Source organism: Symsagittifera roscoffensis, chromosome 7, assembly GCF_963678635.1.
Source record: "Symsagittifera roscoffensis chromosome 7, txSymRosc1.1, whole genome shotgun sequence".
Lineage (NCBI taxonomy): Eukaryota > Metazoa > Xenacoelomorpha > Acoela > Convolutidae > Symsagittifera > Symsagittifera roscoffensis.
The window spans coordinates 59,259,281-59,272,535 of record NC_087068.1 but is presented as its reverse complement, the minus strand read 5'-3'; the positions used below and the strand labels follow the sequence as shown (position 1 = coordinate 59,272,535).

The window sequence follows — 13,255 nt, the reverse complement described above, 5'->3', positions numbered from 1 at the left end:
AAATGGTCAGTAGTAAATTGACATAATTCCCGACTAAAGAGTTGAAAACTATAGAACAGATACAAGTAAGTTGTAGAAAGTGGGGGTTGCAGACATGGCCGACAATCAGGGCGACTTCCTCTCCGAGGAAAACTTGTGTGGCCAAACTATCCTCAAGTTGGTGTCCCGGGGGAATGCGATCATAGCTGAGATACTGAGACTGTCCGACTTCATCCCCCCAGTTTTTAATGGCCAGGGGGACCATGAGAAATACGCACCCCTCCTTATGGACTTCCACTATTTCACGTGAGTAAAGAATTGATTTTTGAAGAAAAGAAGTTGTAATGGGTGATGCATAATAGAAAGGACCAACATACCAGCTGTTCAGCTCGTCACGGAGGACCGCGGTTGTGTCCATGGTTATAATTAGGTGCAATCTTTTTGGTTATTTTCCTGGGCTGGGTAATGATGCCTCGCCCTTAAGCAACAAGTACGAAGGGCTTTTCGATTGACAGGTAAAGACTTGGCCACTTCAACGTAGCTCAAAAAATATACATCTCTTTTGTTGAGAGCTAGAAAGAGCATATCTGATTTTGAAGTACATCGATTATGTAGAGTTATGGACACGGCAGCCCTTGCAGGTAGTATTGTACAAGTATAGGCCACAAAATGTAGCCCAAAATTAAAATGACATTTGTTCTTAGAATATCGGAGAGCTTTGAGAAGAGTTACAGTGGGAACGGGAAGCTGGTGGATCTGAACGAGGAGTTCCGAGACAACCACAAACTCATCATAGAGAGGTTCTACCTGGTGTTCGAGAGTGTGTACAAGTACGTGGACGACCTGAACAAGTATGTCACTCAGCTGTCAGAGGGCTCCTTTGTGCAGGAGACGGTGGACAGTGTGATCAAGACTATAGAGGGCAAACAGTTGCTGGCAGAGGCAGTCTACATCTACGGGGTGATGCTACTGCTCTTGGACATCAAGGTACCCGGTGAGTGCACATTGAGAACATTTGGGGGAAATAGTCTCTACTCAGAGCTAAGAATTTAGAAAAAAAGAACTTATGTCAAGTGAACCGGCTTCTTAGTAATTTAAGATTTAATGATTGGTTCTAATATAGTTTCAACATAAAACCATTTATAAACGACATAGCGGACTAAGGCTGTCGCGTGCGTTTCAGCTCCTAGATGGAACTGATATTGATATAGTCTTAATAAAGACATCTTGGCTTTTCTTGACGAGAGTTAATTCATGGACCAGGATGTGGTTGGAAGCACCAGTCTGCTTCCTGTAGAGGGACCGGAACTAGTAGCCACTCAACTTTCGTTCACCGTGGTATCTTCTGTGCACTTTTGTATGTTCTTCGATTGAGTCTCTTTTTAGGAGACGTGAGGGAGAAGATGCTCGTGTTCTACTACCGCAATGGAGGCACACACGTGTCCACAGACTCGCACATAGACGAAGTGTGCAAACTACTGGCCTCCACTGGCTACATCCACTCCTCCTCTGTGGACAAGCAGAGTGTGCGGCCACAGGACTACCCGGAGAGTTTGTTCAGAAGGGTCCCTCTCAACGACTACTTCCTCCAGATTGTGTGTGGCAGGATGGAGTCGGATGACTTGTACAATCTCATCTCCTTCTACCCAAACCCCACACACAGGTGACTCAAAGAGAAGACATGAGATATATTCCACAAGTCCCCCACCCCCTGTTCAAAAGGATTGGGGTGGGGTGGAGACGAAAAGCTGCCTCAATAATGCTCGCAAATGTATCAATGTCTGCAAAATGCCTCAATCAGTAGATCAATGGCCGGAAAAATATTTATGGATTCCAAAACGTTTGATTGTTCGTCTATATGGGTTGAGATTAGCCGCTTGATACCATACGGGCTGTGGGAAATCTATTGAGAGATCCCAGATATTTCTTTCGTCAACTGTTGACCTATAATAGCAGCAAGCGCATAATAGCAGCAGTTTCTGTCGAATAATGAATTGGAACCCAAATCGCTCGTCCGTTCAATTGTGAATAAACAAAGATTGAAAACTATTGTGGGAAAGTGAATAAACTGGTTCACCACGTTGTGATCAAAATAAGCGCAGTTAGAAGGCTGCCAAAAGTTTTCATTATGGACCTGTTTTACATTGCGGTGGTAATAAAAAAAGCTTTTAGAAATCTTAATTGAGAATACTTTTGTTCTATGTATGTATGTATGTATGTATGTCTGTATGTATGTCTGTATGTATGTATGTATGTATGTATGTATGTATGTATGTATGTATGTATGTATGTATGTATGTATGTATGGTGTTGTAGGAGTCATGCATTGTCTGGACAGGCCTCTATGATCTACGTGATGCTGTACTTTGTGCCTGAGTTGCTGCACTCGGACAGTGCCAAGATGAGGGGAATAGTGGACAAGTTCTTCCCAGACAACTGGATCATCAACCTCTACATGACCATCCCAGTCAATCTGGCAGAGGCGTGGGAGCCATACAAGTACATACGCTTTTCTTCTTGTCTCTAACATATACTTACTAGCTATTTCCGTTTGTAGACTTAAGATGACTCATGGGTTATAGAGATTTGCAAAGATGTTTATACATGTACAATGGTCGTTAGTAATTCTACTTGTGCTGTTTTCGATGAAAGTGTGTATTTGATTCACTTATATTCGGGCCCGTTTTTTGACCCCCTTACATTTTCTGTGAGCCTATTATTGCAATTGTTGAGGGGTTGGCGGGAGGTGGAAAAGAAAAGATAGAGCAGCTGTGTTGTTTTGTTGAAGGGCAGCTCGTCTAGCTTTGGCACAGAGTCTGATGCTAGAGAACGTGAAGCGACTGTCGCTGAAGATGCACAAGAAGATGGGCGAGTGTGGGGTGAGTGTGAACAACTTCCTGAAGGAGGGGGTGCTGACTGTGAACTACCTGTTGGACAACAGAGACAAACTGCTCAACTGTATCCGGGAGTCAAACACCACACTCAAGTGGATGCTGCTGCACAACAGCAAGGTACATGCAATGCAACAACCATATGCTCACTATGCTATTCCGAAACACTCACACTCAACAGGGCCCCCCATTTATGTACTAGTTAAATCAGATATCAAGACATTCAGACCATATGACTACTGCCCGCTGTACTTAATAATGTTTTTTTTTATATATCATTAGTAGCTGTGCAAAAAGTAGCAGATAAAAGCGAGTAGATTTTGGTAGATTTAAAAATTTCAAAATTTGGAAGTAATACAGTAATTTGAAAATGCAACTGAACAATGGAAACAGGGCTGTAATGTCGATTGACTACCCGGTGGAAATATCACTTGACTAATTGAAAGTCATAATGATGGTCTCTGAAATTGATGATACAATTACTCATAACTTTTTGCGCAACATTTAGATTGTAGTTTGTCGATAATATATGCATCATGAAAGGTCAAAATATGATATCAGCTCGTATGTTGGTTCTTTCCGTTGTTATAAATAGTCTAATCTGTTGAGTGGCTTGGTCCAGTAATGAATGTGGGTTATGAGTGGAGATGGTTGAGTGTGTTTCAGATGGCACAGGCAACCAACCGAATGAAGCAGTACAAGACAGTGCAGGAGACCATCTCCACACACTCACACTTCACACACGAGGCTGTGCTAGAACTCCTCATGAACAGTGCCCAGCTGGAACTCAAGGTTCAAAACTCTTCTTCTTTTCAAACAGAACTTGAAACATTTGAGCCAGTTCGGCATTTAGCAACAATCCCGCTCACCAATTAAACCCTTTCGCTATCTAAACACTCACGCTATATCTGTTGAGTCCATTCAACATCCATTTTTCGCCAGCAAACTTTATTTTACAGCAGCCTTTCAACCTCATTTTTGGAAAGTTTTTATTCTAAAAAAAATCAAAGAGTTCACAAATGATTTTGAGATTTATGACACTGCCGAGCTAGCGAGCGTAGTGTATTAGTTTGAATCTTCTTTTTCCTCCAATATAACTCGCAAATAAAATCGCTCAATTGGTGGCACTTCTGAAACAATCACGATCTGTAGCAATGGAATTTTCAAAGCGTCTCTTCTCTGCTTTTTTGTGGATAGTGTTTATTGATCGTTAAGCATCTAAGACCGAGAGAGAAGGCCGTGGGACTCCAAATCTAGAGGTCATCGAAACGAACCCGGTACGTAGCAAAAGTTTTAATAATTCGAGACTTGCTTTTTATTTTTTCACTTTACAGAGCTGCTTTTTTGTCGTTTTCCCTCTAGTGTTTGCGAAGCGCAGCTTAGCTTGCGTGCTAAGCCTTTGACACTCCCTTGTTGAAATTTTATAGTAAGTGCGCTTGTCCAGTGCTGAATTTTCACTGCCAGAATGACCGAATGCTAAAATATTTAATACCAATAAGATTTCTGTATTTGAAAATCTGAAATGAATGAAAAGGGAAATTAAGTGAAACTTTGAAGGTGTTATTGGTTGAAAGTTTTCGCGCATTTAGTCTTCTTCGTCCGCATAAGGATTTTTCAAGGTTCTTGAGATAATGAACTACAGATTTGAACAAAAGCGAAGTGTCGTGTGTTATTACGAAGATATTTTTTTCTAACTCAAGTTGCAAATAAAAGTACCCATTTGGTTGAATTTTTGGTATGAACCAATTTTATCATTTTTTCAGCTTATTTAAGCAAAAAATATATAATGGCATATGTTGCTGCTTTATTTGCTTTATTTTTGGCTAGTGTTAGTTCCTGTTTGTAAAAACATGTAACATGAAAATGTATGGGATTTGTTGTTTTCCGTTTTTTCGCTTTGGAAAATTTTTGAGCTCTTTTATGAACTTTCAATTTTTCTCAAAAACTACAGCTAATTTTCAAAATGATGAGACCAAATGAAAAAACGGCTGCTCTTCTATGTGCCTGGATGTTTCGCTAGTCTCTTTTCATTTTATTTCACGTTCTATGGCCTTCGTAATTTTCAATAGGAGGATTTTTCGCATATTTGTTGTGAATTTTTCTCATTCTCTCAAATATTAAATGCACAAATCCGAGATAGAAAACAAGTATGGCCTCAAACAAGACCATTTTTTGAGATTTTGGTTAATTTTAAAAAGTTTTACGTCTTTTCTCAAAAATTACCCTGCCAAATCGCAGATGAAGGGTTTAACCGAAAGAATAAAACCAGTTATGCGAATCTTCCTTGTGCAAGCGTCTATGTCCTGCTTTTCAAAAAAAGAATATGGCCTTAGGAAATGTCCAATTTTTGAATTTTTGAACTTTTTTGGAAACTTCTTTCTTCTTCAAAAAGTAACCTACTGATTCTGAGGTTGATAGTTCATTTAAACTAACATGGTGCTTATATTTTCCCCCCGTAATCCTATTTTTTTGTAGAAAAACCGAGATGGACTTCCGGAAAATTCCTTATTGTTTGAAACTTTTACTTTTAGAAATTTTGTCATTATTCTCGAAAACTACTGATTAAATCTGATAATGAGGATTCAATCTAAAAAATCAGGGTTTCAGAAATCTTCAATCTAAAAATCAGAGTGTGGAAAGCAGAGGCCATTTCCATGCTTAAGTAGAGAAAATTTTATGGATTTAGGAAAATCAAACTTTTGAACGATTTTTGGGATTTTTTTGATTTATTTCGCCAATTATCCAATCAAATCTGAGGAAAAATTTTCTATCGAAAGAAAAAGTAGGCGTTTAATTCCCTACTTAAGAAGAGGGTTTAGCGTAAAGTCCATTTTTTTGAAATTTGGAAATTTACGCATTTCCGTATCAGTACAATATATGGTTAAAAACATTAGAACAGGTAGGTTCAGCTGTAACTGGGCCACTAGTTTACTTCCAAGCTACCGTGGCGCAGATGCGAGGACGTGGGACTCCTAATCATTAGGTCGGATATTCAAATCTGGAACATTTAAATAGTTCTATTTTTTGGTCGAATTTTTGCTGCATAATATTGGCAAATTGATAGAAACTATAGCTACTTTTTTGGTGGCTAGTTTTAGTAAAGTTACAAACAGTAGTGGTAGAGATGTGAGATTGTGATGCTCCTAAACTAAACACCTTTTTTTCAAGGTTTGTTTTAAATTTTTTCCGTAACTCACTTTGTTTTTGCATTTTCCTTGCTTATGTTTGCGAAGCGCAGCTTCGCCTCTGTGTTAAAATTTTGATTTCACTGCTTTCTAACCTGTATTACTTGACAAGGTAGCTGTTTCTTTTGATGGACGGGGTGCTATCAAACCAGTAAAAGTTCACTTTTTGGTGGCATTTTTGAATCTGTATGATTCATTAGCACTACAATATTGTGCTTTGAATTTTGGTTAGTATTAAAATGAACACAGTTGATGCTTTCTTAATTCGTCAATTGAGCTGGAAAAAAATTATTCCAACTCGATATACTTCGTGAGATTTTCGAAATGCATAAATTATGCGCAATATGGTTTTTATACATTTTAATTAGTTGCATGCAAAATTGGTGGAAGTTGCCTTTAGTTTTTTACATTTCAAATTATTACATGCAAAATTTGAGTTTTTATGCATTTTACAGCTAAATCTCTGTGGCTTTCCCAAACTTAGCTTTAGTTTTATTTACATTATTTGAAATTCATTATTTGAAAAGCACATGTCTATATGGAAGACGACTAGTCCAAGTAGCACATGTCTATATGGAAGACGACTAGTCCAAGGATTGAGATTCAAATCTCGCGTAGATGTCATTTAATGTTCAGAGCTAGTTTTTAAGTGTAAAGAACGAAGTGATTTTCAATTTTATAGGAACTGATGATTTTTTAATTGGACCAGACGTGTGGAAGGGTATCCGCTTGATTGGTAGCTAGTGCTTTAATGCTATCAAGAGCACTTAGCAATGATGTGAAAACTTGAGACTCTTAATCACCAAGTTAGTGGGTAGATTCCTGTACTTAACGAAAGTTTTGCTATTCAAGACTAAAGTTGGATTTTTCATTCCATATTAGGATAGAATACACCTAGTGAAGATCCTTGTATAGGCCGTGATGTTTTTTTTTCAGGAGAAAGTCGCGCGCAAATTTGATTTTTCGCGGTTTGAGTTTGATTTTACTCAGGTCAGTTCATTCCTTGCTTGAAAGGAAAGCAAACTCGACTATCGAAAAGCAAGAGCTTAAAATTCACAAAAAACGTGATCGACTTCTAATTTTGAAAGTGGTTTTTAATTTTCAGATTTCCCAGGGGAATAAAAACTTCAACTACTGATCCATTTTTCTCAATCCTGAATTGTTATGTCAATTATGAATTGGTCTTGATAATCAAAGAGCTATAAGGCCATATATATTCGTACGTAAAAATCCAATTTTCTCAAATTGGGTTAATTTTATCGAGAAAGTGTCAATCATTACTTGCTCTTGAATTTTAAGGAGCTTTAAGGTCATCTATTTTTTTTTGAAATTCGAAAATTGATTTAAAAAATAATTATTATAGTTTTTTTTGTTTTATTGCGTTCATTGACCCTTTTCCATTTGTTTGTTGGTTGTGTTCAATTAAATATCTTTTCGCGTGTAAAAAGTAAATCAGAAAACAGTGTTATCATTTTTAAATGGCTTGATCGCGCATCTTCTGAGAACTTTAATGCAGTGCAGGCATGTTTAAGATGTCAGTTAGAGACCTACTTTTATTACTGCTTGTATAATTTTTTGTAGATGTTTTTCAACAATGCCACAGTTTTATCTGACTATTTTTTTTCGTTTTTCCTCAGCCCAAAATTTGCAAAGCTCTGCTTCTTTTTTCTTTTGCTCTGAGTCGTTTTCATTTTGCTCCGAGTCGTTTTCATTTGCTCCGAGTCGTTTTGGGGTTCAAAATTATTTTGACAAGTGTTTGAAACTCAGATTTTTATTTTCCCCATGTCGTTTGTGGATTCAAAATAGTTTCCTGGTTTTGGCAATTGGTTAAAACGCTCTGAAATATGCGGTGGATGAAGTTTGCTTTTGTATTGATAAATGAGTTATTGGGTGAAGAGAGTTAATTGAACTAGTGAGTGTTGTGTTTAGGTGAAGCGAATGTTCAAGCAGTTGTTGGCGGAGAAGATTAGTCACTGGACTAGACTGAGGAGTGAGTGTGAGGGGAGGATGGATGAGTTGAGTGACGTGTTCAGTGGGGTGAAGCCACTCACCAGAGTAGACAAGAACGAACACCTCACTGGGTGGTTTAAACAGGTACACTTCTAATAGGCAGTCACTTCAGTGTCTGTAACAACCCACCCCTGCCATCACATGACCAGATGGTTGTAAACCCATGGTGGTAATAGCATTTTAATGCTACTGGTGGCGTTTTGATGCTACTGGTGGCGTTTTAATGCTACTGGTGGCGTTTTGATGCTACTTGTGGCGTTGGGGCTGAAATAATTAGCCTCCGAATTAGGCCTCTGGCCAGTTTATTGAAAAGAAGCAATATTTGTGTTTTTGTGGATCCTTCAATAAAAATCTAAGCTTGCTATTTTGATGCTTAACCTGAAACATATTGTAATATGGGTCAAATCGTCCTGCAGTGATAGTTTTGAATTAACTCATGACCATCTATTGAGGTAGTCAGTGGTACTTTTTCAATCGAGAATCAAAAAAATTTGGGAGCATTTCAGCAAGCGAATGTAAATTTTTCAAAATGATTTTCTAAAAAGTGCTTTTTTATCAAGTATTTAATGTGTTCTTTGAGCGCAAACATAATTACCTCTATGATTAGAGAGCGTTATCAAATTGGAACATAGGACTTTTTTCAGGCCAACTACTTGTTTAACAAAATCAGCTGAACCATATGACCAACTCTTCGATTCTGTCAACAACAGGCTTTTAAAATGCCCTTTTTATTCGAATTTTTTATTGGCTGTGGATTTATCAACTCTGATATGGTTTTTCAGTTTTATCATTTGTTTCTAAGTGTCATTGAATGCGGTGAAGACATTTATATAGGGCGTGATAATTTTTTTTAGAAAAAGTCTTATTTTGATTAGACCAAATTCGATATTTTGCGGTTTGCCTTTCGAATTTTTAAATTTAATTGAAATTCTATGACCAAAAGGAAGGCGAATTACGCTCCCTAAATGAGAAAGCAAAAATGGCGCGATAAACGTGAACGACTTTCACGAAAGCGGATTTCAGTTTTTAGATATCTCAGGGGAACAAAAAAGTTGCCAATTGATTCAGTTCTCTCTAGTGTTATGAAAACACTCTTGTTCACAATTGTTTTCACGCAAGCAAAGCTTGTGTAATAGTATAAATTCTCCTTTTTTCCAACCTAACAATTATTGTTGCGAATCAAATTTTGTTGCGACAAAATGTGTTCATTTTAAAAGTGTTCATTTTGATCAATAACCAGCTATTAAGTACAGCCAATGCTAAGGACATTAACACAGATCATTTTTTTTACAAATAGCTCTTTAGCTTCAAGGTATCTTAGATCTATAGCGTATAGGTAGGGAAGGAGACCCGCAACAAAATAAGAGGGATCGAATCTGGGCAGGGTTGGATGTTTTTGATGAATTTTTTCATATACTAGTTAAAATGCGTCCGCTCTATAAATTGAGGCTTGTTGGTTGCTAAATTGTTTTTTTAATTGATTGGTACTGCTAATGCGTCATAATTGGCTTGCGTCACTTAGCAATTATGTAAACTCATAATTGGCGTGCGTCGCTTAAGAAAATTAGTTGACCGACTCAAAGTTTTACTCATTATTTTTTCCCAGTAGCGTTATCGTTCATATTTTTGCTTGTGTGCAAAGTGCAACTTCGCCTGTGTTGAAATTTACTAAGCTTCAAAGAGATGTATCTATGGGGGTATAGAATTTTTAATGTGTTGGGGTGTAGAGTTTTAATTTCTTTTTGGACTATTTTTTTCGGCATTACTGTTTTCTGCTCAATTATTGTCGGCTTAGTTAGGCGGCGTAAATTATGTATCATTGCTTATTCAACCTAGGCAGTTGTCCTAATCGGCTCGTTTTCCTCAAAAAGAAATAATGCTAATCAAGCTAATTGAATGAAAATTTCGCTGGTTTTTTCCGACTTTTTCAAGTGTAAAAAAGTGAAGTGGTTAAGTGTCAAAGAACGTACTTAAATCACTTATGTTGGTCGTAACAGATATGTTATTGGTCTCGCTTTTTTCAGGAAAAAATACTATAAATTTTATTCACGCTCAAATTTGATTTTTTTTTTTTGCTGTTTGGTTTTTGATTTTCTTTCAAGTTCAATTGATTTCATTTGTTAAAAAAAAGCAAACTCCGCTATTGAAATGCCAAAATTTTGAGACCACGGAAACTTTGAACGAATTCTAATTTTGAAAGTGGATGTTATTTTTAGAGTTCCCAGTGAAATAAAAATACTTATTGATCCAGTTGTCTTACTTCTTGATGCAGTTTTAAAATACTTATCGATCCAGTGTTCTCACATCGCGTTAATTTTATCAAAACAAGTATCTATCATAAACTTTTCAAATTTGAAGAGTTTTTTGGGGTATATATGATTTTACGAAATTCAAAAGTTGACGTTTTTCAAAAATAAGCGAGTGTTTTTATTGTTTGCTAGTTAGCTTCTTTAACACTTTTCCAACTGTCCTTTTTTTTCTAGGTCGTGATTTTTTGTTTTTAGATTTAAGTTCAGCTCATTTCCTTTGTTAAAACGAAGGCAAACTCCACTATCGAAATGTTGCGAAAAATGTGGATGGCTTCTTGCTTCAAGCATGTACTTCCTAGAAATAAAAGTTTACATTTTGATCCAGTTTTCAAAAGTTCAAGCAAAATGTTTGAAAGATGAAACAATTCTTGAAGAGCAAAGCGCTTCAACGTGTTATATTTTTTCATCGAAAGTTGAAAATTGTTCTAAATTTTTTTCGCTGTCCTTGAGTTTTTTTTGAAAATTTTTCAACCATGTGTTGACTTGGTTTTCAAAATTATTTCGACTCTCTTTTGTGCTTTTTTCCTCTCTTTTGTGCTTTTTTGCGCTCCCCTGTTGGGGAAGGTAGGGTACGTGCCATTTGCGGCTGTTTGTACATCTGTCATGTCCACCACTGGAAGGCGGCACTTTTGGACCCCCTCTTTTTGTAGGGTAGCTTGCCAATCTTAGTTTGTGTTGTATCATGAGTTTAACGTTGTTTTTCTGGGGGAGAACTAGTGGCGCATTTCGAATGAAGTGTTTTGTTGCAATTAGTGCTTCTTGGCTATAATGTATCAAGATGCTCTTCGATCTTGCGAACTCATTTGAAACTCCTTCACTGTCGCTTGCCCTTGCTGAAAATGGTTTATTTGGTATATCTTAAAAATAACACTAATTACATGAGGGAAGTTTTTGTTAATTAAGCCTGTTTATTTCATCGTGTCGGACTATGCATTGAATGACTATCAGATGGGAAGAGAAAAATAGTAACTAAGCTTGGCTTGCAATTATAGGTGTGTATTTAAGGTGAAGTCGCAGATAGCAGCTCTGAATCACGAGGAGTGGGTGGCTGCAGGCAGGAACATCCAGCAGCTCAGCCAGGCTCTGGAGGAGGTGCAGGAGTTCCACCAGTTGGAGTCCAACCTATACGTCAAACAGTTCCTCAATGACACCAGGCATGAATTTTCAATTGTCAATCAATGTAGCGAAGGCATTCATGAAGATCGTGATGATTTTTTTGCTTTCTTTTTTAGGAAAAATTTTCCAGGCTCAAATATGATTTTTCGCCTTTTGACATTTGATGTCTTTTTGAGTTCACTCCTTTTCTTTTGTTAAAAGGAATTCAAGTTACGTTCTCCAATTAAGAGAACGTGAATTAGTTCTAGATTCAAAATTGGACTTCAGTTTTGTGAATTCCGAGTGGAAAAAATTTCCTATTGCTCCAGTTTTTTTTTTTCAATCAGGTTAAGTTCTTTTAATTTGAAAGTTGCAACGTGTTCGAACAGATCCTTGATTTCGTCTACACTTTTCTAACTGTCTGTTGGCTATGTTAAAATTGTTTAGGAAAACTTTAAGAAACATTGCATCTATCATGTAAGGAAACCTAAAAAGGTCCGTACGAAACACGATTAGGTCTATATATTTAGCTCTAAGTTACTTCCTTGGAATACCCGGGGCTATAAGTTCTGAAAAGTCGTGTGAGTTATATTCTAAAACGATCTTACTATGCAATTGTGCGTTGAGGCAACAATTCTGAGTCAAGAAAAATGAGCCAAGAATTGTTTGTAATTCATAATGAGGCTCACCAGCGCTTCTGTATAAGCTGGACAGCTATGATGATAGTTGTCCTTTCCCTAGTGGATAAATAGTGTTATTAATTGTGAGGCTAGTGTGGTTGTAGGCAGCAGTTGGCGCAGATGTTGCGCATCATCAATGTCAAGCAGGACTACCTGTCTGCAGTGGAGAGTATCATGGACCTCTCCTATGCGTGGGGCACTCTAATGCACCAGTACATCCCCTCCATGCAGACTCTCATCAAGAGAGACCCCTCCAGTGTCATCAAACTCAAGGCCGTCTTCCTCAAGATGTCCACTGCTCTTCTAGTTCCACTCATTCGCATCACACAGGCCAAGAGCTCCGACAGGTTAACTAGTTGGCATGTTTGAGGCTCAATGGTTTTAGTGAATAGTTAGGCCGTGCTGATTTTTTTTTAGGAAAAAAGTCATAATTTGATCCTGCTCTCATTTGATTTTGTGATTTCAAGTTCAATTCAAATTCATTTTCCAAATTGAAGGCTGATTATTTTCTCTAATAACGAAAGTGGAAAAGGTGCGAACAAAACGTAAATGATTTCTTGTTCCTAATTTTGAGTTTCGTATTAAAGTTTTCACAATTCACAGCGGAATAAAAACACGTTTTGGTCTAGCTTTCTTTATTTGGGCTATTTTATGGGAAAAAGTTGGATCAAATTACAATTACCACCGCAGAGTTTAAATTGAATAAAGTATGCTCAGCGCTGCGTGCAAAATGCTCGTTTCTGTATTGCTGAAAACTCTGAATCAAAACCGAGATAACATCCTCCCCCCTAAGCGGTTTTGACAAGGGTGTTAATGTGGCCCAACAAATTGTTAGTCATAAAACAAGTTATTTGATTTTTTTTATAGCTTAATCGCGATGAGGGGTCAATGAATGTAGTTCAGACTCTTAAATAGATCGCGATAATTTTTTTTCCGGAAAAGTTTAAAAATTTAGTCTGACTCGCTTTTACTTTTTTGCGGTTTGACTTGTGACTTCTCTTTAAAATCATTTCATTTCATTTTTAAAAGGAGGGCAAGCTCCGCTATTGAACAGCAAAATTGGTACTATTAGTACTACTTTTGGTGGCACCTTAACGACTTTTGAT

General features: G+C 37.3%; 1 protein-coding gene across 1 annotated transcript in view; it reads left to right on the top strand.

The window, feature by feature from the left end:
- LOC134850882 (WASH complex subunit 5-like) overlaps positions 1-13,255 on the top strand; it is a 29,277-nt gene continuing 16,022 nt past the window's right edge. The window contains exons 1-9 of the mRNA XM_063866645.1: positions 1-285; positions 684-973; positions 1,366-1,642; positions 2,296-2,478; positions 2,768-2,990; positions 3,537-3,662; positions 7,985-8,149; positions 11,380-11,528; positions 12,254-12,496. Of these exons, the coding sequence (XP_063722715.1) occupies positions 95-285; positions 684-973; positions 1,366-1,642; positions 2,296-2,478; positions 2,768-2,990; positions 3,537-3,662; positions 7,985-8,149; positions 11,380-11,528; positions 12,254-12,496 (1,847 nt within the window). The 5' untranslated portion in view covers positions 1-94. The remainder of the gene's footprint in view (positions 286-683; positions 974-1,365; positions 1,643-2,295; positions 2,479-2,767; positions 2,991-3,536; positions 3,663-7,984; positions 8,150-11,379; positions 11,529-12,253; positions 12,497-13,255) is intronic.